Here is a 25,980-nt window from a genome sequence, read left to right on the forward strand (position 1 = left end):
CCACGCCGCTCCGGACACCGGCCAGGGCGCTGCTGGCCGCCTCGGCCACCCGGGCAGGCCGGGGGCTCTGCCCAGCCGGCCCCAGCCGCCCCCCCGGGCCCTTTCCCCCCGGCCCTGCCCAGCCGCTGTGCCCCGGCCTGCGGCGCTGCCTGGGGCTGGTGTGACCCGCGGGCAGGGCCCAGCGCTGAGCCCTGGGGACCCTCACACACCATCGGCCCGGCCTGCCCACATGATGAACATTTTTTGATGAAAAACTTTACGATAGCAGATACCTTTATGATATCAGATACCAGTTTACGAGGGACACGTTAAGGTTCCTGAGATGAGAACGCAAGGAGTTGATGGTATGTTAATATAAACCGATCTGTGATTTGCCTTCTAAAAGGTACAAAGCAATATATTTTGGCTTACAGTGACAGGGGAAGGAGGGAGAATAAACTATACATCTATTACTCACTCTTCATATTTCAGATCAGGACAATTTTAGCTCTGTTGCACTTAGCAAAATTTTCTGAGGAAAATAACTTATAAATACTTAAGAGCTGAGATGCTATAATGATTATACACCATAGTACTTAAATAAAAAGTAATTTAAAAATAAAACTGTAGCCATGGGAACAGGATTTTCAACTTAACGTCCCCAAACCCTGTTTTTTCCTCTACACGTAAGTGTCTCACCCACAAGGTGCTTCAATGCTTTTACCATTTTACAGCTAATCAGGCATTTTTATTTGTTTGCAAATTACTTTAACGAGAATAGCCAGATATCAATTTTGCAGAGAGGCCCAGGAAAACATTGATACAATATCAACAGCTGATGAGAACAGCAGGGTGAAGTGGAGACGCTTACAGCTTACATCCTCCTCGAGCCGACTGCCTTATACTCTGGAAAATAACACAAAGCAGCAAGAGGAAAATGGAAAGCATTGCACGTGGCAGCAACTGGGCACCAGAGTAGCAAACCTGCATTATCATCGCCTTTACTCACTCCTAAATGTTAAACTGCTTCTATTAAGTAGAATCTGATCCTTTGGCCTTTCTAGTACTTAAAATGAACAAAACCCAACCCAAACACACGCAGCCACACTGCACTTCCTATGAGCGGCTTCGCAAAGATAATGGGGTAGGTCTGTGTGTTCCCTGATTTTGGCTGCAGCTTAGCCTGCTGTTGCAAGACACACATGCAGGGAGTAAGGAATTCAACCTTCAGACGATTTCTTTTTAAGTCTCCTAGACCCCAGTCCTTTCCTACTAGAAAACACTTTTTTTAGAGCTTTGTCTTATTCCTGGTCCCCAAACAGTATCCCATCTCCTGGTACCCTTCAGTCCTCTCCGCTTCTTCCATCACAGGCTTCTTTATTTCATTTGAAATGAAGACCTAATGAGTACAACTTGGTAAGGTATTTTTCCTCCCATTCACTTCTAAAAGAAAACTGAACAAGCAACCAAAGTGTCTTTGATAAGGGAAATTGTGAGGCCATAATCATTTTACTGAATCTTGTGAAGTGCATAATGACACGTGGGAAAGGCAACCACAATCTGTAACCTCATGAAAGAAGTACTTTCTGAATGAAAACACTTTAAAGCTAAGAACTGAGAACTCCGCTACATCTTAAGAGAGTGAAATTAAGAAAAGTAAAAGAAAAAGAAATGCAGTGTGCATCTGGTGTATTTTATGGGCTTAATATTCTGCCTCCATTAGGAATGCTGCCAAAAATACTTCAAAAAATGTTAAATCAAGTAAAGAGACGACACGCTTCCTTTTGAAAAATGCTAAAATGGCATTTAGTAAGACAAAAATGAAGATAAAGCATAGAAATACATTTCTCTCTAACCCTCAATACCTCCTAACAGTTTACATAAGCTCCATGCGCAGCCAAGCTCTGCAGAGAGTCTAGCATGAAGGTTTCTCCAGCTTTATGAAGCTGCTTTATGGCTTCCATTCATCTGCTCTACCTGTCATCGCTGAAACAAGCGAGCTTGCTCTACTTACTCTCTTTTCCTTTCTCTTTGTTTTTTAGCTGCTGAAGTTTCTGTTCTCGGTGCTGCTTCTCCAGCTCCTGCTCCTGTCGGTGCTGCTCCAACTTCCTCTGGTGCTCCAACAGCTCCTGCTGATGCTTCATTGCCAGCATCTCCTGCTGCTGCTGCGGAGAAGGGATGAGGGGAAGAACAACAAATTAACAGCGTCAAGACTTCCCAGAGCGAAACCAGCAGCTGCTATCAGGTGACAATAATGTTGCTTAATTTACAGACATAGGAAAAAAGGCATTTTCCTCGTCTAGAGGCTCCTGCACCACGACTCATTTCATGTAGCCCATTTCTAGTTCAGGATAGCACTTATGCTAAACCATAGGTACTATATGCTCCAGGTTTCAGTTCACAGTCTGTTTACAAGCACAAGCATCCTGTTCAGAAAGCACCTAATCCGAGAAACTGACAAAAAGCTTCCACCCAAGCAGGTGCTTCCCCAACCACTTTGCTGCTTCCAAAGGGTACATCCAGGTCCCCAGTTCTCCGCGAGCAGTCTGCTGCCACCACGGCCCTGCCGGAGTCTGGTGCCCAGAGTCTGTGCTGAACCAGTGCAAACTGCTACTGCAGGTGGACATGAATTTTCTCTCCATTGTCTGTTTTAATTAAAACCCCATTAGGACATCTTAATGATGAATACTCACACATTCGTCGTGTACAAACCCTATGCTGAAGGAATGTCATTGAGCTCACCAAGTCAGGCACTCGCAGCAAAATACACCATCATCAACGTGGGCTTTGCAAGACCAGTTCAGTCTCCTTGTGCATATGCTTTTTTGAATAAGCCTTCAATTGTATGACTTTAGACTCTGGTTTCTCTCTCTTATGAGAGAAGTTCTCATGGACTAGGACAACTATATCTTTTTAATTTCATCAAATGACGGTTACTTCCCATCTGCAGTGCAAAACTCATACCCCAAGCTAAATGCCAAAGGACTAGCTGCCTTGTGGGCATGACCACCACTTGTTTCTGAGCTTAATTATAAAAGAATTACTTCAATATATATATATAAAAAAATATTCTTCCAATAATCTCTCAAGGAAGAATTTATCCTGGCTCTCTCGATTTGCACACATTCACGGAAAGCACAGAGAGACAGGTTGCCTAATTACGGTCAAGATTTGCAAAGCTTTCATCAAATGGAGTGTTCAAGACTTGAAGCACCAAAGGCTCCGACCCTCATACACTGCAAGTCCTCCCTTGGCGGGGGCGTCCAAATCCCAGCACCTGGAAGATGAGCATGGAAACACTAACCTCACAGGAAACTCGGTGTGGATCTCTCCAGCCCAGAGTGTCCTTTTTGGGCCCAGGGGTATTCCCCCAGAGACTGGAGCAATCAGTTGGATCTGCCGGGCCCTGGGGCGATACCTGTCAGTGCTCAGAGAACACCCTGTGTCTTGACAGCCAGCCAGAAGCAAGCCAGGCTGTGGAAAAGCAGGTGACAAATGACAAGTCTCAGCAACTTGCAACTTGGCTAGGTGAGAAAAGATATCCATGGGGTTTGCAAAAGGCGCTTCCCTGGGCACAGGGCTTCCCCTTGAAATCCACTGAAAACTGCTTTTTCTTAAAAAATAAACAATATATATATGTATATCTTAAATGAAGATTTACCGCCTCCCAATTTTATGTGCACTCTCTCCAGTAAGATACATGCTGAGGCAAACTACTTGGGCTGCTCTGCCACCCCGATTGCCTTACGCCTGCCCCGCACTCTTTACATTGGCAGCTTGTAAACTAGCAGATTGATTTTAAGCTGGCAACCTTAACCTTCAGAACCCTTACCGCTCTGGCGATAGATGAGACTTCTCTGAGGCTGGACTTAATAGGTGCCTGTGCTCAGATACCACCCACTGCTTCAGGTTCACAAAATCCCGTATGTGGAAAGGGATGAGGACAAGCCACAGCTATTAAGACAGGGAACCTGCCCCTTCCAAGAACGTCTTGCTCCATCTTTCTCCAAACCCTGACAGCATGCGTATACACAGGACTCCCACCCCACATACACTGATTTTTCCTTCTTCTTTTGCATATTTTTCTATTTATGCTTTTGACAGCAATTTCTTATTTTAATTTGTGGCATTGTAAATTTGTACCATCTAATGTTTCAGTTGCAGATATACTGTAGATGATACACAAAATTATACCGTTCTATATAAAGATGCAAAAAAATAACGTAAGAGGTACTTTACAATCTGCCTGGCTATCTGCTGGAAAATCTTGATGGAGGAGTCCCGGCTGCTGGCGGTTCCAAGCAGACTGTTGTAAAACACCGAACCCCAGTCAGCAGAATTTGCAGTGATTGCACCCATGTTTCCCTTCCTAATTCTATTGAATTTTATGTAAACAACAAAAAACCCAGACTTTAAAAACCTACAAAAGGAAAAAACAAAAAACCCTAGAGAAAGCTAGTTATTTTTGTTTTATAATTAAGCAGCAGCTTCCACTAACACATCTCCATTTGGAGAAAGAGTATCTTTTCAGACTTCCAACAAGTCCACCACATGGTGGGCTTTTATAACCTAGCCATAGAAAGTATGCAAATGAACAATATTTAATGCACAATATGTTAAAACAGGTTTTGTTATTTTTATGAAATCAGGAGCCTTTTCTCTCCATCTGCAGTCTCCTAGGCTTTGCGTGTTATGCTTCCTGCAATGGTTTACATACATTAGGATGCTTTAGAAGGAACTGTGCTTTCATTGACATCTGTAGTGAAATGTAAATGAAAAGACCAATTTGTATCTGGATGGCTTATAGAAGTTTCATTAGAGATGTATTGTTTCCGCTGATTTTGACCCCGGTTTCCAGAAAGCCTACTCTTAATATAGTTTTCAAATCTTTACAAAGTTGAAAAAATATAAATAAATAAAAAAATATATATAATGAGGCAACCTCTCCAATTGTATCCACGAAAAGAAATAAGAAATCACTTTGTTGGTGTCTGCTGCAGCCTCAGAAAATGAGTGAAGAAAACTCATTCGGGTGCTCTGTCTGAACTGTGATGTCTTCTTGCGGCATGAATATTTCTCCATGCTTAGGGTTGAAAACAAACTACACAGACAGTATTTGACAGGAAATACATTGTGCAGGCTCAGCAAAATGCAGGGGCGCTGACGATGCTGTGCCTTTACCAGCTCCCCAGCTCAGGCAATCCCACTGCACAGACTGTGTCCAGGTTTTACAGCTCCTCTAAGGACCTTGGATAAGAATTTGGAGTGCTGACCCATGGTGAAGCTTGCATTGGCTCATCCTTGCTGCTCCTGATACCCATCTTGTTATAATAGAGCCAGAGGGAATATAACTATCACATTAAATCAGTTTTCTGTGCAAAAAGGCCCTTCTGAACTTTAAAACCATAAGCTTTAAAACTCACTTGATGCTAGACTGTGCCCTAATATTATATTTTGTGGGGGTTACAATTTTTTTATTTTAAAATGGTTTTTTCTGCTGATGCTTTGTGAAGAAAGACCCATAAGCAGCAAGAGAACCCACCACTGACTAACATGAGAAGCAGGAAATCTGGTAACATACAAAAACCTGTCCCGTTCACAAAATAAACTGAAACTTCAGGAAAACAATGAGTTTCTATTTCAGTTAAGGCAAATTTTAACAGGTAGCGAGCATTCAGACCAGTGTGTGGCCAACTGCAGCATGGTCTTACCCCCTCCCGCACCACGCACTAAACTTCTTCTGGCAGCATAACACCCACACATTGTGGGCTCAGTCTGGCATTTAACCTTCCCTTGACTATCTCAGTGGAGAAAAAAAAAAGCCTGCTGATGTCTAAAGGCAAAATGTTTCAGAGCTGCATTTGAGCGGGACGCAATCTCCCATGCTCGGGTCTTTTGGGAAGTGCCTGAGTTAGGAATTCATAAGCACCTCTTGAACTGCAATTCACGGCATACCAAGAGACGCTTAGGTGGCTCTGATAAGGATTATTAAGTACAGAGTGAGACCTTGCTCACGTACCACGTAACATATTAGATCTCTCTTGCTGGCAAATGAACCGACTCCAGCTCCGCACCACCCTTGTATTAACTGCGCATAGCTGGAGCGGTGTGTTTTTTCCCCAAATGAAATTTAAATATTTGTGAAATACAAAGCGATATGCTGAGGGAAATCCCTTGCATTCAGACTAATTCAGCTATCAATTTCAGGAGCATACCGTGTGACAGACATGCACACTGTACTAGGGAGTGCAGCTAGGAACATCTGAATTAGGTGCTCTTGCCAAAATAAGTATTTGTAAATATTTATAACTATGGGGATTCCTGCATATGTTTAATGTCACTGCTTCCACTATTTATGAAGACTACATAAATGTTCAACTGTACCTGTTGTTAGTGTTGCTGGTGCTCCTTTAGCATATATTAATATTAATAAATGTAATAAGGAGAATGTAGAGTATTTCCAAGTATTTATCAACGGTCAGCTAGCTGTGAGGACTTGGCGGTGCAGTGGATTTTGCCATCCCATTCCTCAATTGTCTTCAGTTCTCAAGCACGTCTACCTAGAACAGGGACTGACACCTTATCAGCAAGTGCACTATCAACCTCCACTGCACAAAGAAACCTCTTTTTAAGCAAAGTGAAGCTAAAACTGTTTCCTTCAGGCATAAAAACAAGTGGAAACAGAGTGCTCCAAAAATCTTCCATCAAACTCAGCCCAGAAGCCAGCCAGTGCCCTCCTGGGAAGTGTGTGGTGCTGACAGCAAAGATCCCATTTACCAGAAAGAACGAGAAAGTATTTCATGGCGACACGTTGCATTAAGACTTCTATAACCACTTCTCAATTTGCTAAACTAGTAGCAAGAACGTGGGTCCTTCCTGCATCTCAGTAACTTGCAGGTACTACCTTATTCTTCTCGAAGCCACTGCTCTCTGCTCATGCTCCTCTGTTTCCTCCTTCTCACACAACAGTCATTTTAAAGGTGTTTCTGTCATTTACTTCACACGCCACGGTCAAACTGATTAAAATCTGCAAACCAGGAGAGGTTTTGAAGCTTAGACTATGGCTCCTAGGTTTTTATAATATATATTTTGAATAGCTTACTGCAATTAGTGGAAGGCAGCATAAAACTATTTGTACCCAGACAGCTCATCCTTACTCATGCAGTTAATCACAGATGCAAGCCTGGGTTTAACAACAGTTGGCATACTTATTGTCGATAAATGTTTCCTGGAATCCAAAGCAGCTTAGTGTTGCGTCCAACTCCTAACTTGCATCTTGATCTATGCCAGAGATCACCTGCTGAAGGTGCTCCAGCATGGTGGGACATCACTCCAAGCACTTCTGCTGCTCTTTGTATTTGCAGGAGATTCCTCCTTCCTCCCAGCACAAGGCAGCTAGGGTACGAAGGAACACAGATGGAAAGGCAGCCTGATCCTCCAGCTATGGGTCAGCATTCCTCCCCACCCATACACATTGTTTCCATCTCAGCAGAAGGTCATGCTGGCACCATCCAGCATCATAAGACTGCAATCTGAGGACTTCTTGCAGGCAAGCTCCAAGACATTGTACAACTACTTCACCTGCCATCCCTGAACAACAGGTTCAGGGCTTTGATGGAGGCCCTACCTTCAAAGAAGTTGTAAGGATGTGTAAGTAAAATACTAGCTTCAAACCCGACAACTTAATGCTAGACAAGACCAAAAAAATCCCAACAAAGCAGATCTCAGCACCTCCTGAACTTATACTCTTAAAGGCTGAGCTAAGGCACAGCCCAGTAAACACTTTCACAAGGTTCATGTAATTGTCCTCTCACCTAGCAGGCAGCGAGGCTGGGCTTTTGGTGCAGACAGTGGTTTTAAGGCAAATGATCTGCCACCTGCTTTGGCAAAATTCTACTGTTTTGAGGGGTTCAATCTGGTATTTAAAATTATCTGGAGTTCAAATTCTGTAAAAATAAAGGAAAATTGTAGGTGATGATCAAGAAAGAACTCACCAACACACCTACACATCAAATCATCTCTGAAAAATCATCAACTATGGGTGGAAGCAAAGCACAGATGTTGACAGATTTCTGGGAGAACTGTTGTATTGGGTTATTTTAGAGCGATCTCAATGCTGGACATTCCTTTGGCTGGACTCTCTGCTTCATCTTCTCTCCATCCTGTTTACTGAAGTCTCAGGCTGTGGCTCCAGTTTCAGGATTTGCTCTCTTGGCTCCGTCATGGCGTGTTTCAGATATCTCCTGGAGCACCGGAGGCTAGTTAGAATTAATCAGTTGTACTGGGATATGAGGGGCGGGGAGGGGGGGGGGGGAAGTTGTGGTTTTCAGCAGAAGCCAAGACACAGAAATCTGAAAGCACAGCTCAGAAGAATGAAAGTCTATCATTTCTTTTCTTGGACACATCAGCGGCTGAACATATATTCGGCGTGCCCCTTCCAGCTATCAGGCAGTCTGACAGCAAGCAGTCCCGTGCCAGAAGTTCCCGTGGGCAGCATCTCTTCGCTGTGCAGGGAAATGATCCTTCCCAGCCGACAGCTTCCTGGGCAAGAGACTGATCTCGGTTAGACATAACCTACTGAGAATGTCTGGTGTTCAAGTTTATGAGGCTCAGATGTCTCCAGGAAAGAGAACGATGATTATGTTCCCTGATTGCCAGCTCTAGGTGAAAAGATCTCACGTTACAGGTTTGGCACAGCTTATATATAGATATGTAATTTTGTATTCTAGTTTCCTTCCCATGCCATTACTACTCACCTCTCCTAAAAGGCTGAAAGCTTGCACAGCAGCTTCGTCCCTCTAAGCCCTGAATATCTGCAAAAATAAAGCACTGGGAATGCATTCGTGTGTGCCTTTTGCTCCCTGACTGCCACTCCAGTCTAGTTTTTAGCATTCCTCCAGAAGCAGAGTATCCAAGAGCCTTTCTAGAAAGCAGTGAGTTCCATTCATAGTATCCAGCATATTCAGTTCCTATTCCTGTTTTCCCTGCTAAAGGTGAGGAAAACTCTTCTGCATATGCCTCTGCTGTGCTTTGCATGGTTGTTATTATTGAAGGGGAGGATAGATCCGTACACCTTGCACCAGGAGCAGGGAACATCCATCCAAGCATGGATGGTAATAAGGAATCTCTGTAAATCAAAGAACCTTATAAATTGTCCTCTAAAGTAAGGAGCCCCGGATGTTTAATGCTAAATGAGATTTTATAATGCCATAAGCAATCAGACCTCAGTCCTCAGAGGAGCAGTTATGTCCTTTGTGAACTGTTTTGGGGTGTAGGGAGCAGAGGAGTTGGAATTAGGCTAAAACCAGTATTAGGAGTGGAGATGTAAGATAAAGAGATCCTATAATGGGACCAGCTAGAGGAGCCACCACTGCATTTTGGTGATATCAAAGAAGGAACTATGAATAAAGAAAAGGAAGAGCGCGACTGCATCCACTGATCCACCATTCCCAATCACCCATGTGAAGGAAAAGTGACCGAACCAGAAAGTTGGCAGAGATGGGAGGCCTCACCGAAGTGCTCCTGCTGGGCTTCTCAAACCACCAAGTTAAAAAAGGGGGGTGGGAGGGAAGAAAAGCAGTGAAAACGGAGTATTTGCATCCACAGCGCCGCTGGCAGCGTGGCTGCTGACACACAGCATCAGCTGCCATTACTGTGTGATTTTGGGTTCAGCTCCATGCGACAGCGGGTGGACATGGGGGTAAAGCAGACTGCAAAGTGCTGCTCTTCGTCTGACACGAGGCAGTGACAGCCTCAGCACCTGCGGTGCCCAGAGGAAGGCTGCAGGCTAGAAACAAATGTTTAACATCATCTGATGGTCGTGCGAGCCCAGCAGAAGTGTTGTGTTTAAAGGTAACATGCCATCAATGCAAATACCAAATACTTATCATTTTTATACACCACCACTGCCAGTTAAACAGGAAACAAAAGGAGATTAATCCAACATTGTTCACATTGTGTGTACGTGAGTGAAGTTTTTCACAACCTGATTTATGTTTTAAATGCAACTTCATTCTCCCATACACCAGCTCAATGTTGTTAAGAGACTATATTCAGCAACAGGAATTACAAGTTTATGAATGTTAATTTATCAGCAACAGCAATATATTAACAGGTCAATATTCCCAGCATAATAGCAGGATCCACTTGAGTATTTCTTTACTCCTGCCCTGATTCTCTGTGTGTTCTCTTTGACTACTTCCAATCTATTTTATCTAGTTCAAAAATAAGATAAAATCGGAGTTGAAAATTCCCAAGTGAATGTGAACTGAAAAATATTCCTTCTGCTGTTTATTTTGAAATTCCAAATTGAATAGAGATCATAAGGTTTCTGGCTTTTTTTTTTTTTAAAAAATATTCACTGTGCCCCACACGCATTTTGCTGGGTGACAAACTTATGCTACAAAGGATGAAGGAACAGAAATTTGACCACTTCAAAAGCTGTTCAGACTCCACAGAAAAAGTGAGCATGTGCTACTAAAAAAAAGATCCTGTTATCTGTCAGCCAGTGAACTCTGCCATTTCTGCCATTTACGTCAGACATTCAGCTTTCAGAACACCCAAAAGTCAGCCCAATTGAACTCCCAACTTCACAAGATTAATTAACAAGAAAATGCACTGGGTGAATGTCTCTTCTTTGGCTTCACCAAAGGAATGTGGAGCAGCCGAGTACCAGGGGCAACAGACTTTTCATCTCCCACTGCTGATGGCTCAAAAAACCTCGATATTCTGCTCGAAAGCTGTAAGCTCCAAAGCAAAGAGACTGGTACAAGGAGGACAAATCTGGCTGTACCAGCGGACTCCATGGACACCAGTACAGGGATTCACAGGATGAAAGCCACCATGTCCGCTGACTGCAGTGAGATCTGAGACTTCACTTTTGACTGAGGTTTTTGCATCTCAAACACTGGTTTACGCACCTCAAAAGTGGGAGAAAACTGGAGTTCTTGTTCTGCTCCTTCCTCCCAACAAACCATGGCCCATCTCAGAAGAAACCAAAAGGAAACATGCTTCTTTTACCAGTTTTGAAGTAGGTTTGTAAGAACCAGGGCAGACAACCTTCCTGGCTGAGCAATTCAGCTTCAGTCCAGAAACCACCAACGCTAGGTAGGAAGAAACTCAAATTAAATCAGCCTGCTGCATGACTACTTCAACTGAGAGATGGGGCTTACAGATGTCCAAGCTGTTGTCTGAATTTGTTGACACTACCCACCTCTCTGCACGCAGATTTGTCCTCATCATTCTTGGAAAAGATCTTGAATTGAGGCTGAGGAAAGTCACCTCCCACCCTTCAAAGACAGCAAATACTGTGATCGTACAAAAGCTTTCCCTAGGGTTACTTCTGTCAGAAGTTTTGCAGGATACAGGTCTAAGTCTTGGAGCCAGCTCCATGAAACAGAAAAACGAGGCAAGGTCACCGAAAAAGAACAGGAAGCCTTCTAGAAATAGCAAGAGAGCACAGTACAATACATTCAAGTAGTAACAAGGCACAAAATGTTCAGTCTGGGTTTTTACCACCAACTGTACCCAGCCGCAGCTTTCTAAGATGAATAATTCTATCATGTCAAAATACAGACAGAGGTGGACACCTGGTATCTCCTCGCTTTTTAAGTTTCTCTTGAAAACGATGCAGGCTGTAAGAAATGGGCACTCTGCAGAAGAGCGGCACAAAACTGAGCGAAGGGAGCCCCTCTGCACTGGCTGCAGCAGGCAGGAAGGATGGAGCAGACACGCTCAGCAACAGGAGCTGGGGTATGGGGGATGTGGTGAAATGGAAGTCTGCCCTTCCAGAGTCCAACATGAGCAGCAGGTCACAGGGGAAAGGGGATGCTTTGCAGGAACCAAGGCACTACCCTTCAGCGTCCCTAACCTGGGGGTATGGGGAAGGTGCTACCTAGTGCAGCTACAAGGGTGAAGCAGATGACACCAACCCCATCAGTGGATTTGAAACAAGCACATTTTTTCCTGTAAAGTAGGAACTGTCATGGAGAGGCCACCAAAAAGAGGCTCTAGGCACTGTCAGAGCTACACTGAAAGCAGCCACACTAAAAGACAATGTGATTTGTGCCCAATGAGCTATCCTACAAGCAAACCTGTCATTCCAAGGGCAGGTGGCTCCAAATGAAAGCAAACAACAGTTTCTCACTTTAGCATCAACACGACAGTTATTAAATGTAGTCATCTTTGGGGAAAAAAAAATTACATTTGCTTTACAGCATTACAAAATCTATCCAGAAGATTCCCTGCAAGACTTTTACTCTCCAAAACAAATATAAGGAGTGGCCAGAGAGTTTGACCCCATGTCTCCCAACACAGGGCTAACACCTCAGACGCGTTACCACCTCTCAGTCAGGGCTTGGAAGCTATGCTGATGAAAAAAAAAAAAAAAAGTCATCTAAACCCAGCAAAAACTAATAAAACCACTTCATCAGGCTTTATCTGAACATTGCTATATATATAAATCCAATATCTGAAAACATTCCACATATTTTTATTTACTGGCATAAAGCCATTAAGCAGCATAGCATACTGCTAACTGTAGGAAATCGCTGTACTGTTAAAAGAAAAAACAAACCAATTTCAGAATCCCTCCTCAGTGAACATCTTTACAAAGCTCCTTTTGCTGTTGCTAATTAGATGGAAAGCCATGACTTCTCTGAACACCCTGTATACATTGCATGTACAGCCTAGCACCACCTCTGGTACTGATGCACACAAATATCCTTTTCTCAGATGATGGGAAAACCGGGAATAGCATTGTGTGACAGAATTAACAAGTTTGCATGTCTCCAGGTTAGGATTTCAGGTCCATGAGGAGCTGTGAGGCTCAGCTGCTTGGCTGTGTTGCTATCCCATCACCATCAGGACTCTTCTGGTGTCTGTTGTCATGTGCTAATGCTGACGTGCGTCAGCATCCTGAATAAGTTTCCGGCTTTAGCTATAAAACAGCCAGACTGGGAAGAGCCCTGCTCTGAGCTTGGGCAGCACAGGGACAGAAGAGATTAACCGCACTACCCACCACATCCTTCACTCCTCTGCTGAGCTCACACCTCCCAAGGTGCCTCTCGTCCTGCCAAAGTGCGGATTCTATCCCTCTTCAATCATCTCGCTCCGGCCCTTGACCAGGAGGCAAATGGAAAAGCTTTTGGTAACTTCCAGCTGATCTTGGCCGGGAATGAGTGACTCACAAAGGAAAAAATTCACTGCCGATTCCTTTGCAATCAAAGGTCAAGCAAATCTCACACTGGGACCTGTGGAAAGGCTTTCCACCGAATCACCAGCAATGACCCAGACGCCAAGCTCCTTATTCCATCATTGTTTTTGTTTAGGAAGGCAGATTTGAAGGCTATAAATATTGTTACACATCTGGCGAGGCACGCTGGAGCGGAAAATCTGTCTCCCTGAAGGTAGGCAGCTACAGGAGAGAGGAGCTGTCACCCTTGTCTCCAGCCAGCCCGCAGCAGCCTCTGGTGCTCATCAGCTCTGGCTTCTTTTCCCGCACCACTTTCGGATGTCAAGCCTCAGCAATCTGCAAAGCTGCACTGGAGTTGTGAAAGACAGTTTTCCCTATTTCCGTATGGTGTGAAGTCTTCATAAGGCTCGGCTTACTTTCCCTAAACATGTCAGGGTTTTCTCGTCTGTATGCAACGATCCCGCTCCCTCCATGTGCCGAGCTCTGTGTCCATCATCTTTTTTTCCATATTATTTCACTTGTAGCCTAGCTCTCCAAATTGCAGAGTCTTCTGGAATTTGTCACCTTTATGTGGAAGCCATATCTTCCAAAACACGATGTCTATAAAAGCAAGGACTGCTCGGGGGGACACAAGGGAACGGATCACACATGCAGGCAGGACTGCAGCCATCCCATCATCTTCTCCTCTTGCACTAGGTCAGAGGATTAAAACCAGGCTGCTGGAATAAAAATCAGTTCTGGAAAATGCCAAAACTTCAGATTTCAACAGGAAAAAGTTATCTACTTGAAAAGAAAAACAAAGACAGACATTTCAGCATTTTTCAAGCCAAATTTCATTTACTTAAGACGACCTTACGATGTTTCTTACACTAGTGCTTTGCTTGGGGGTGGGAGAGATGTTCCCCTCTACTTAGTTCACAGCGAATCAGAACAGTTCCTCTGCTCACAATGACACCACAGTAATAGAAGAAAGAAAACAAACATAAAACATGACTCCTCCTGTACTAGCTAAATGCGTAAGATGTAAAACAGCTAAGCTCTTTAAAACCCCCATAGCGTTGCTTGCTGTAACTTAGCAATGCTGGCTGTATATGTCTGCCCAAAATACAGAAGAGCTGCTTAAATGCATCAAAACTATTTTTTACTTTTAACAACAGATGTCCAGCTGCTATATTCCTGTTGACAAAACTATTCAACATCTATAGGTGGAAGACTACAAAGGTACTTAAACCTGAATGTCTTGACAAAAGAGGGATCCAATGCAATATTTGCTGTGCATGTGTAACTGTACGGACACGCTGCTCTACTATATCCAAAACATGCTTACTATCTAGGAATTCTAAGCACTAGGATTTAGAAACAGGCGTAAGGGTAAAGCACAGAAAATGCTGCTCAAGTACAGGAACAGGTGAACAAATAAATCACAGAATCCTAGAAACATGTAGGTTGGAAAAGACCTTTGAGATCAAGTCCAACCAATAGCCCAGCACTGCCAAGCCCACCACTGAACCATGTCCCTAAGCACCACAGCCGCACATCTTTTAAACCCCTCCAGGGATGGTGACCCCACCGCCCCCCTGGGCAGCCTGTCCCAGGGCTTCACCGCCCTTTCGGTGGAGAAATGTTCCCTCACACCCAACCTAAACCTCCCCTGGCGCAACTCGAGGCCGTTTCCCCTTGTCCTGCCGCTCGTTCCCTGGGAGAAGGGACCGACCCCCCCTCGCTCCGGACACGCTCCAGCCCCTCCGCGTCCCCCCTGCCGTGAGGGGCCCGAAGCTGCCCCGGGGCTCGAGGGGCGGCCGCCCCGGTGCCCAGCGCAGGGCACGGTCCCTGCCCCGGCCCTGCCGGCCACGCCGCTCCGGACACCGGCCAGGGCGCTGCTGGCCGCCTCGGCCACCCGGGCAGGCCGGGGGCTCTGCCCAGCCGGCCCCAGCCGCCCCCCCGGGCCCTTTCCCCCCGGCCCTGCCCAGCCGCTGTGCCCCGGCCTGCGGCGCTGCCTGGGGCTGGTGTGACCCGCGGGCAGGGCCCGGCGCTGAGCCCTGGGGACCCTCACACGGTGGCCTCGGGCCCTGGGCCCGGCCTGCCCCCTGCCCCTGCACAGCCCCCTGCCCCGGGCAGCCCCATCTCCCCCGCACGGTGCCACCCCAGGCTGGCTGCGGGGCCGCCGTCCCCTCGCCCAGACCGTCGATAGAGGCGTGAAGCAGGGCCAGCCCCAAGCCCCAGGGAGCGCCGCATGTGCCCGGTGGCAGCGGGATGTGACTCCATTCCCCACGGCACTGCGGGCTCAGCCACGCCGGCTCTAACCCAGCGCAGAGCATGCCTGGCCCGGCCGCTTTCTGCAGGAGATGCTGTGGGAGACTGCACCAACGGCTTTGCTGAGGCCCGGGCAGACACCGTCCACAGCAAGCCCACTCTGGTCATCAATCATTACATACAGTCTTAACCCACAGAAATCTGGGCTGGTGTAGGTTCCCCCAAGCCTTTTCTTACCCAAAGTGAGACTTCACCTCCACCTGAAGAAGAAACTTGGGAATGAATGTTTGTAGAAGTGATGGACAGACGACACCTTCATTACAATACCGCAAACCCGGGCTACAAACCAGTTCCAGCTGAAGACTCTCACACTACATCGCTCAGCCTTAACTATTGCTGCATACTGAACACCTCACTTTGGAGACAAGACTAATGAAATTCTTAATCTCATCAGTGACGCCATAAGCCAATCACCAAATGAAGCTAACTTATTTTGAGCTCCCAAAGAGGATGTCAAGAGTTTGCTGTTTCCTTCATGTATTTAGTCTAAAGATTCAGTGTTTGAGTAAACAGAAAAGATGACAGACCGCATCCCCATGCCAGACATGCCCAGCAGTAGCACATCTGCTTAAGACCGTTCACAAAACAGGCAAGTTTGCATGCTGTGTGCTCCCTGCCCATGGCAGCAAAAGATGAGAGAAGCAGCAGAAAGCATTTCCTTGATCCAATTTACTTGCAAGAGCAAGGCCCCCCTTGCACGTGTTGAGCAGCACGGTGTGCATGCGTGTATGTGCACACATGGGATGTTTACTAGGCACCCTGAGGAGCTGTTTTTTAAAAAACACGTGAATTTCTCCAAAAAGAGCTCTGCATCTGCATTTAGCACTTTCCATACCAAATTTTACAGTTCTAGTGCTTCACTTACACAGGAAAAATGTTTTTTTTTATTCCCTTTAATATCTCTCCCTGCTTTTTTCATGAGCCATAAAGGGGCTGGACAGCTCAAAGCTCAATTTCCAAATATGAGATTATAAATTTTAGTCCTCTGGATAAAATAATAGCTTCTCTGCACCTACAGTCACTGGACTTAAAGTTGCCAGTTTCTGAAAATTGGTTTAACCTTAAAGCCACCTAAATGTTGGCTGCCTTATGAACAAAAATGCAAGAAGTATGTTTTCACAAAGAAACTGCATCATAATTACATGTCGGTGTATGGTTTTAGGTTTATTTTCTTTGTGAGATAGCATGTGGTTTATGTCAATAATGTGCTGTTTTATTTTTAAAGCAATTCTGGTCACAATGACACACTTCCTCCTATTGGAGATCACCTTGCAGGTCATTCTTTTCATACAGGATTGTATCATTCCTATTTTAAGTTTTTCATCTAGCCACGCTTAAACATTCAAGGAAGAACTTAATTACCTAATGGTTTAGATATACTGTGCTAACTGGCTTCTCAAAATCAGATCTCCACTTCCTTCTAATGCAGACTTTTACCAGAATCGGTCATAGCTTTAACATAAATGAGAGCAAATATTTTCCTATCATCAGTGCTTTGAGCTTGTCCATTAAATCTGAATGACCCTTTCTTATTTTTGATAGACAAATACCCAAATGCACAAGTAATTACAAGGAAATAATGGAAACATTTGTCACAGAAACTTCCCATTCTTTCTTCTTGGACATGCTACGTGAACCACAGATGCCATCACAGTTCTTATACTGTTTGTGCATGAACGCGTACATACAGAAACGTGTGTATGCTTACGTAACTACATGCATACAGGCGCATATGTACACTTATAATAGATATACACTCATATGTGTGTATATCTAAGTGTGTTTACACACGTACATCTCCCCACGCCTTTGTCCTGAAGAGAACACAGAGGGCCCACTAAGGACACAGGCATTTGCTGTTAATCAGTCTTCAAACAGTAACTGTTCTTACAAACCGAGGCTCATATCTGTGTTTGAAAAGTCTGTAAATAATACACCATTAACTTTTAATCCTGTCTTCCCCACTCTGACATGTATTTTGTATTAAAATGAAAGTTATATAAGGTTGAATTGAGGTTGCTTTTTAATATTACATTAACGCTATTTACCATGTGCAGCGCTAATCCCCCTTTGAAAAGAGAGCATATTAGCAATTCTGAAAGCTTATGTTACCATAGCAATAGTCTATCACTGTGAAATATTTATATAATGTCTAACATTTTCACTATGCAACAGCCATCTTCTAAACTGTACTTCCTACTTATCCTGCGCGTTAAGTTTACTCTCCATCCCGTGCGACGGAGCCGTGCACAGCACCCGGCCGGTGCCTAACTTGCACTGTGCAACTCTGAAAAAATCTCATGGTGTGCAGACATACCCACACCCGCGATGCCTGCGGAGACACTAAGGTCTAAACATTTGGTCTGCACCTTGCATCAATGGCATATGCCCAGCAAGTTTATATTCTACTCCCAAAGATGCGATATTAGTAACACGTGACCTAAAAGCCCTCCCATTGGGTTAAATTCTACTGAAATTTCCCAAATCCAGGGAAATCAAGCCACCTGTTGGCAGTGAGGCACAGGACTTCTGAATATATGCAGACGGGTGGATAACATTTAACATGACAGCAGTTTACCTTGCTTCCTCTCCTCCACTCTATCCCCCTTTTACATCTGGGTGCTCGCATCCCTTTACAAAAGACCATTCTCTAAACAGGAGTTACCAAGTCCACCACAGTATCTCTAGCCCCAAAATAAATTAGTCTGTGCATCTCCTCCTGGTGAGGAGATGCTTTCACACGCCACCCAGCACAGGGCTGCCCATCACTTACTTTGATGTGCTCGTGCAGCTGGGCCTCGTGCTGCCGGGAGAGCTGCTCGTGCTGCCGCTGGAACTCAGCGATGAGGATCTGTCTCTGGATCTGCTGTTTTTGCTTCAGTGCCAGGAGCTCCTGCTGCAGTTGCTGTTCCCGCAGTGTCGGCTCCGTCACAGGCATGGAAAACTGGTGGTCCAAGCGCAGATCCATTGGGACTGAAGTCGGTGCAACTTGCAAGGGCAGTGCTGTGGTCACATCAACTATGTGAAAACACAAGAGGAGCGATAAGTGTATTTCCCCTTCACACAGGGATCTAAGTCTCATACTGTGCCCAGCAAAGACCTTGAGGAACCATGGACTGAATCAAGAACACCACCATTAAACTTGCACCATTTTTTTAAATGATAAAAAAGCATGACAGGAGTTCAGAGTTCAAGAAGTTTTCCTCCGGCCACCATCTCCTATAAATGTGTGCTTTCTAAAAGCAAAGGACTTCAACATCACCCTCCTTGATATGATTCATACCATTCTATGTATATGTGTTCAAAATGTACACCTCTGTTCCACACTTCTAGCATCACTTGAAATAAGAAGGATAAAGATTAATCTAAGACTTCACAGAAAGGATCAGTCTTGACTTACAATGGATCAACTGACTCCTGTGGTCAGGAACACAAGGGTCTCAAATTTAAGAAATTTATGCAGAAAAACACTATGTGCAGTACCCTTTATAACCAGTTCTGGAAAGAAGCTTAGCCAAAAGCTAACGGGTAATGAAGCATCTAGGAAAAATTGTTAAGTGCTTTGGTGACAGACTAGACTTACGCACTGCAGCCACCAGAAAGGTGCCAATGGGTCTCACAGGCAGCAGATGCAGAGCAGAGCAGGCAGTGATAGGAAGCAGGTGCCCAAATGGTGACTATGCAAAGACTTGCCTGTCACTCAAACACCAAGTGGGACAAACCTGGAGCACAACCAAAACTAAGGCAGACAACAGTACGTGTACCAAGACATGTACGCTACAAGAAGAAAAAAGGAAAAACTATCGCCTTGATTATCTGTATGGTAAAGATCAGTTCTTTGCCTACAGAAAAAGCATATCCCTGAAGACAAGAGGCTTGTCGTAAAACAGGGCAGCAGCAGACAACTACAAAAAATACTTCTGCAATAACTGAACTCAGCTTGTTTCCACGAAAAAAAAAGAATTTCTGCCATCTCATGAATGACTAAAAAATTCTAAATTCCACCTGAATGACAGTTCTGCGTTTCACACGTACTCCATACATTTGCCACATTCAATGTGTCTCTCTACAAGGCAATCACTCAAGTAACTCTTCCGGTACTTTTGAATGATCATCATCTGTAGAATGAAAAAGGCTAATCCTTCAAAAACATTGACATTCAAAAAAACTGGAAAATAAAGATTGTGGGTTTTTTCCTTGGTTGACTGAGGTTTTTATTTTATCTAGCGTTTTATTTTTTAATATTTAAGATGTGTTTGTGCAAGGTTGGAGGGAGCATCAGTAGCGTCACCGAAGCTGGATCACATCTGCTATGACATCTACTCCACTGGAAAGAGTTACCCGGGCTTTGCCCAGGAGCCTGCAGCACTCCTGCACACGCCGGGGGAAGGCTATGAGATCTCACGGGGGTAGAGATGCTGTGCTATACAAAACCATAGGTACCATGAGGCCAGCCCCAGCAGAACAGACATCCTTCCAAAGCAAAGGTAAAGGCAGTATTACTACACAAAAGCTGATTTCTCCCTGCCTACAAATTAAGTAGCTGGTGAAATAAACTCCCAGTTCAAAAGGAAAAAGCATGGAAAACATTTAGGAACTGTAAAAGGCTTAAGGAAAAGTTTTACTAAGATGCACTGCCAGCTTTTAGTACCTATATGTTGCCCATGAAAACAGTACTTGAAAAGGAACTTCCATTTTATACAAAATTAAACTCATATTTCACTTCAAGCCTGATCATTAAACCCTAGGTCTGATTTCAGCCACCTCCTCAAGGATGTGAGAGAGGAGTGCAGAGTCCTTCCAAGCAGTGTGTCCTCAGAGGTCACCTGGAATCAACTGTAATTGTTAGAAATAAATGAGGACCCTGCACTGAGCGCGGCACGCAGCCCTGCTCACACAAGCCACTTCACTGTCTCCCTTCTGTGCCATTGCTCTGAGCACGATACCCAGCAAATGCCCATGCCTAACCTCTGTCAGGACATTAGTATCATCAGCCTCAGAGAAACAGTTTTAATAGGGTTCTCCCCAAATGCTATCCATTTATTTCTTTGCCAGTAACTGAGAAATGCATAAAAAGCTGATGCTGGTAAAATCTGAAGCTACATAAAGCACAGAAAAATAAAATTAAAATGTATAGAGGAGTAATTCAGAAAAATCTGGGGTGTTTTGCCCGGCTGCCAAGGGCAAAGACACAGTGCAGGGACAGGGACCGCTGGAAAGGCAACTCCATTCTAGACAGTGGCTCCTTGGAAAGGGGGATGTTGGCCAAAGTGGTGGGGTTTTAAAAAGCACAGCCAGGCCAAAGCTGCTGGAGCTCAAGAGGGAAAACAAATGGGGTGGGGGGGTGGAAAGAAGAAAAAATAAACTATCACATACCAAGAGATGAATGTAGAAATTTTGCTCAGTCTCCACAAGACCAATTTCAGGGAGAACATCATCACTTCTTCAAAAGCAGAGAAATATTGTTTAGTAAAGAAATACAGCTTAGTGTAGGAAATCGAAAGCACGGTAAAAAAAATAATCATTGCTTTTATTTGAAAATAAAGATGCAAAAAAGAGGGGAGAGGGCGTTACAGAGAGTAACTGTCTCTGAGCTGAGAGATCTGAGTTGAGTTTCTTAACCTTTCTGGAGAAGAGAGACCATGGTTTCGTGTGCCCCACAGTTGGTTGTTCCTCTGGAAAGCCCCGGTGCCCAGGCACTGTGAGGCTGGGAAAGCAATGCCACCCACCCACCCACCCAGGACCTCAGCAGACACCTGGTGCCCTGCCACACTGTCCCTCCCGCCCAAACACCCTGCGGGCAAGTCCTGCCTGCACCCACACGGTGCAGGGGCCACCTCCTGCTCCCCATCACTGGCTCCATCACATATGGCCCCCCAAAGCAGGCAGCAGGGTTGCAGGAGCACAATACGTGTGGAAGTGCAGCGTGCTTCCCCCTCCCTACACTCAGCTTGTGCCGGGGAGGAGGAGACTTTTTTTTTTTTTTTTTTTTTTTAAATGGAAACATTTTCTGCAAAAGGTCACATTACTGGAAGTGTTGCTATTTTTCAACCCACAAGCTCTTCCCTCCACTTCCCTATTGTTTTCCTTCCTGTGGCCTTTTCTCCACTCCCTTCTCTCCTCCGCAGGACCAGAGCTGGGATGTCTTGCCACAGATCGCCAAGCCACAGCCAGAGATTTCAGGGAAAACACCACGCTCTTGCCTATAGATAAGCATTCAACACTCCAAGCAACACGTTCCTAAACCTTCCTTGGTAACGGACGGTGCTTTCCTACGTGGTTGGTACCGTGGTCAGCCCCTTCCCATTCCTGCCCACAGAGCATCCCTATGGCAACTGCTGCAGCCACTCAAACAGAAAAAACTCTTCATCTGTTTTCCCCGCACGCGAGTGGGAGCTGACATCTCGAAACCAGCCCTGTGGAGGCTCTCTCATTTCACGGACTATTGCTTCGGAACCTTCTCAACTTAGATGCAACGCTTTAAATTAGATCCAGGTTTGCCATGATTTCAGAGTGACAGACCATTTTGGATTCCTCCAGTACTGCTCACGCTCAGGCAATCCCATAACGGCCCTATATCTATAAGGTACCGGCCCTAGCAGCACGATATATGGGGCAAAGGAGGCAGTCCAAACCCATCAGGTGTCCCAAAGACTGTGGGAAATGGGACATGTCCTGGAAAAGTAAGAGAGTAGAGTTTCCATGTCAGCAAAAATCCCCTTACTGTGCTGGATGTATATGGAAAATGAGGGGAGAGAGGGAGAACAAAAGAAAGTCCTAATGTGTACTAACAGGTATTTGTACAAAACAAACAAAAAAAGCCCACAAAAAGCAATCCACCTTCAAGAATATGATGCAACATGGCTATCAAAATTCCATTTTAACCTTCTGCAAATGGATATTATAACCTGAGCATTACTAATATAATCACCGTATGTTACGAAATATGCACAGTAACTATTCGTGGAATAGCAGCAATTTTATTGGGTGGCAAATCTAGGGGAACTCCGAGGACTGCCACAAGATTTCACCAGGGGCAGCAGCTTTCCAGCACTAATTAGTTCCACCTTTAAAAGAAGCAGGAACATATCTGCACAACTCTGCTCGGTCCTACCCCACCAAATCAAACCCCTAGTGTTCACTTCAACCTAAGGACGCAGACACACCTGACCACCGGCAATGCACGGAATCCATGTGGAAATGTTACCCGGGCAAGTGCTGGACACGGACACGAGCACTGAGTTGCTGGAAATCTATTACTCCTCCTCTTCCCAAATTTATAGGCAAATCCCCCAGAGCTCCAAAACTCCCCGAAGATAGTCTTGAGTATGATTTAATGCAACTTTATAGTCCCCAAGGCTCCAGGAAAGCTTGAAACAGTTAATCCTAGAGGATCAAATCCAATGAGTCAGTAAACTAAACAGCGCAGCGGGCTCTGTGAATCACAAGCCTTTTAAATGCATTGACTATTTTTATGTCCAGCCAAAGATTTCTGAGCACCTGGCAATAACATCTCCCATCTTTTATACATGTGGACTAAAGGTCAGCGTTACTGATACAGAGGCAGCAGTCACTCTCTCCCGCTCACCCGGTCTCCATGTAAATCTGCTTATCTTCAATATCGCTCACTGAATTTGTCAATGCTATTTAGGCTAAATGCAATTTTCCTTGAAATCTGCCTGTGTTTTCCTACATGCACCTTTTATGATCCAAACACCGTGTTTTCTAAAAGCAGAAAGTAAAAGCTTTACGACATGTTAAAATAAATCCAACTTCAGCCAGAAGGAACACACCACTACCTGTGATCACTACTGCTTGTGATAAATGACTCCTCGTAAGAGCCTTAACTTGCACCGTGGTGGGTAACGGTCCTGAGAAAACTTGACGAACCTCCCATTTCCCATCCAACGGGACTCATGCCCCTGAAACACCCAATGTGCGGGCACAGGGCGCCAGCTGCAGAGATCACGACCACAATTCCCATTCAGTCTCGGCGGAGGCTGCGTCATCCCTGGCTCTTACTATTTCAGTCTCAAAAAAAACCCCTATTTGAAATGCCATGAGTTGCCCACAGAAGCGGCATGTGCTTCTGACCTACAGAGCCCTCCCGAAAACAATAAAACCTTCTCTGCTTAATGAACACATCATCAAAACAAAAAAGCCTGTATTCTTATGAATATTTTATGGTAGACTAGAAAATTGCTTTTATAGGTTCTGCCTTGAGAACATATTAATACAATCAGATTCATGACGTTAGCAAAACACAAAGACTATATTCAGACTTCTAATGAGAAATGCCAAACTCATGAATTAGAAGACAAGATCGCGATTATGAATAATAAACTATCTCATGTTCTCCCTGCTTTTTCCCTCCCTGTAGGAACAGAAGGAGAAAACAGGAGGATATATATATATATTTTTTTTTTTTACCTAGGCATGTACAGATTAGGTTTTTTTAGTTTTATACCAAGTTAGAAACACTCTGCTGGTTTTTCCCTCCCAAAATAAATGAAACATGGCTACGCATCAAAGACTGCCTGTATGTTGTATGTTAATTAAGACCTAAAATCATTCTAGTCCCCATTGATTGCCGGCACAGAGCGGCCTTGTGGTTGAGATTGTAAATTCAGCATCTCGCAGCCTGCCCATAACACTGCTGAATGGAAGTTATCTTAAACACATTTAAGTTGTTAAACATACTTGCTGTAAACCTGAAATCGAGGGTGCATTTCCTCCAAAAGATGTTTGACATTAAAATCGTTTCACATAAAGGCTGCAGATAAACACATTATCAGAGAAGTCATATGCTGAGTATCTTCCACGCTCCAAAATGGAAAACAACTTCTACACAAGTACTGAGCATTTTGGAAGGGATTAAGGGAAAGTGACACTACTTAAATATCTGCATACATAGTTAAATAAAACGAACAGTGATTTTCTTCCCCTTCTCTGATATAGCATTTTCATGCAAGTCCTTAAAGGAAGAAAATGTAGAAGGACTGAGTCCTGAAAACACACTAAAATGATGTTAAAACAAAACTTCAGTACCAGACAGACATGGGATATTTGAAGCAAAGATTTAAATTCAAATCTTGTTTCAGCGTAACCTTTACTTAAGGTGAACTTTAGAAATATTTCTCAAACTAGCTTCTTTTAAAAATCAAATGCTTTTTTCCAGAAAGACTCTTTTTTTTCCTTTTTCTGCTTTGTTTTTTGTTTAAATTTAGGCAGCCCAGAAAACCGCCTCTCACATTTTAAATAAATCACCTTCAAATGGAAAGTGCATGAAACATTTTCCCTGACACCTCCCTCTCTCCGGCACAGAGTGAGTCCCACTGAATTTGCACAGCTCCTTCCCAGCCGCCCTGCTCCTCTTTACTCGGCAATTCCCTTTGGCTTGAAGGGAGAAATCGCATCACCCTCCTCAAATCTGCTGCAAAACCTGGGGATGAGTGTCTGGTCAAAGCTGGAGGAAGAAAAGCAGGACCCTCCCGGCAGCCCCAATAGTATATAAAGTATTGACATACCACCAGGTGTCTGTGACAGAGCAAGCTTAGGAGGCAGAGTGCACAAAACCCCGATAAAAGAGCATTTCAGCTCCTACAGTAACTCCATAGTCCCTGGTGCCTTTCCAAATCGCCACACACCAGGGAAGGGATGCTCCTCTGGATGGCTGTGGCTGAACGTCCCTGGCCAGCGCTTTCCAGAAACCATTGACTCAGCTTCTCCCCCCTCTCCGCGCTTGGGCTTTATTTCTAACTAATGAGTTCGCTTTCTAATTACTGGTGTGCAAGCGTTGCCCTCCAGACAGATTCTGCCAATAGCGGCACATCAGCCTTTGAGTACACACAAAAAAATAAATCTGAAAGCAAGAGCCTGTGCTCAGCAACCCCAAGCTCTCGGCTGCTGCCGCTGGAGACAGCCCCATCCTGCCCCACTGAACCAGTGCCATCCCAGCACAGCACAAACTGCAGGACACCGAGCAAATGTGTGCACAGATCTCCCCCTCTAAGCATGATTTGCAGCTCCTTTCATCCCTGGGCAGAAGCAAAAATCATGTGTTCATTCCACAAACTTTATTTCCTGGGGGCTGCCCTTGCTGTCTGGCAACAGCTTTAATTTTTTTATTTTTTTTTTCAAATGCCAGGTCGTTGCCAGCAGCAATGACTTCGGCATGTCAGGAGCACAGTGCAGGCAGGCTTCAAAGCCTCGAAACGCCGTTTCTAAAACCCACCGCCTTCATTTTGCTTGAAATCAACCTCGAAAGGAGGTAAGATGCAACTGCTCGCTCCATGCACGGCTGAGGGAGCGTTTGTGGTGATTTATTCTGAAAGAAAGACTTGCGTTAATTTGAGCTAGTTGCTAGATTATTATGAATCAAGTCATCGTCATCCCCACCGTGATCTGCCTGCTCTGCCTGTGCAGCGCTGGCAGCAGCGGGCAGGGGTGCTGGCATCCCCTCTGCCAGCCGGCACCGTGGCTGGGCAGCCAAGGCA

General features: G+C 44.8%; 1 protein-coding gene across 15 annotated transcripts in view; it reads right to left on the bottom strand.

The window, feature by feature from the left end:
• The window catches only part of HDAC4 (histone deacetylase 4), a 266,734-nt gene that overhangs the window by 105,708 nt on the left and 135,046 nt on the right, over positions 1-25,980 (bottom strand). For 10 of the 15 annotated variants that reach the window (XM_040604241.1, XM_040604242.1, XM_040604240.1 and 7 more), the window contains 2 exons: positions 18,258-18,502; positions 1,994-2,144 (listed from right to left, as the gene is read on the bottom strand). In XM_040604241.1, coding sequence (XP_040460175.1) covers positions 1,994-2,144; positions 18,258-18,502 — 396 coding nt within the window. Of the gene's footprint in view, positions 1-1,993; positions 2,145-18,257; positions 18,503-20,860; positions 20,928-21,615; positions 21,621-23,914; positions 23,919-25,980 lie in introns of those variants that run through there. The other 5 variants (XM_040604243.1, XM_040604239.1, XM_040604232.1 and 2 more) reach the window with 3 other exon arrangements.

This window comes from Falco naumanni, chromosome 8 (genome assembly GCF_017639655.2).
Source record: "Falco naumanni isolate bFalNau1 chromosome 8, bFalNau1.pat, whole genome shotgun sequence".
NCBI lineage: Eukaryota > Metazoa > Chordata > Aves > Falconiformes > Falconidae > Falco > Falco naumanni.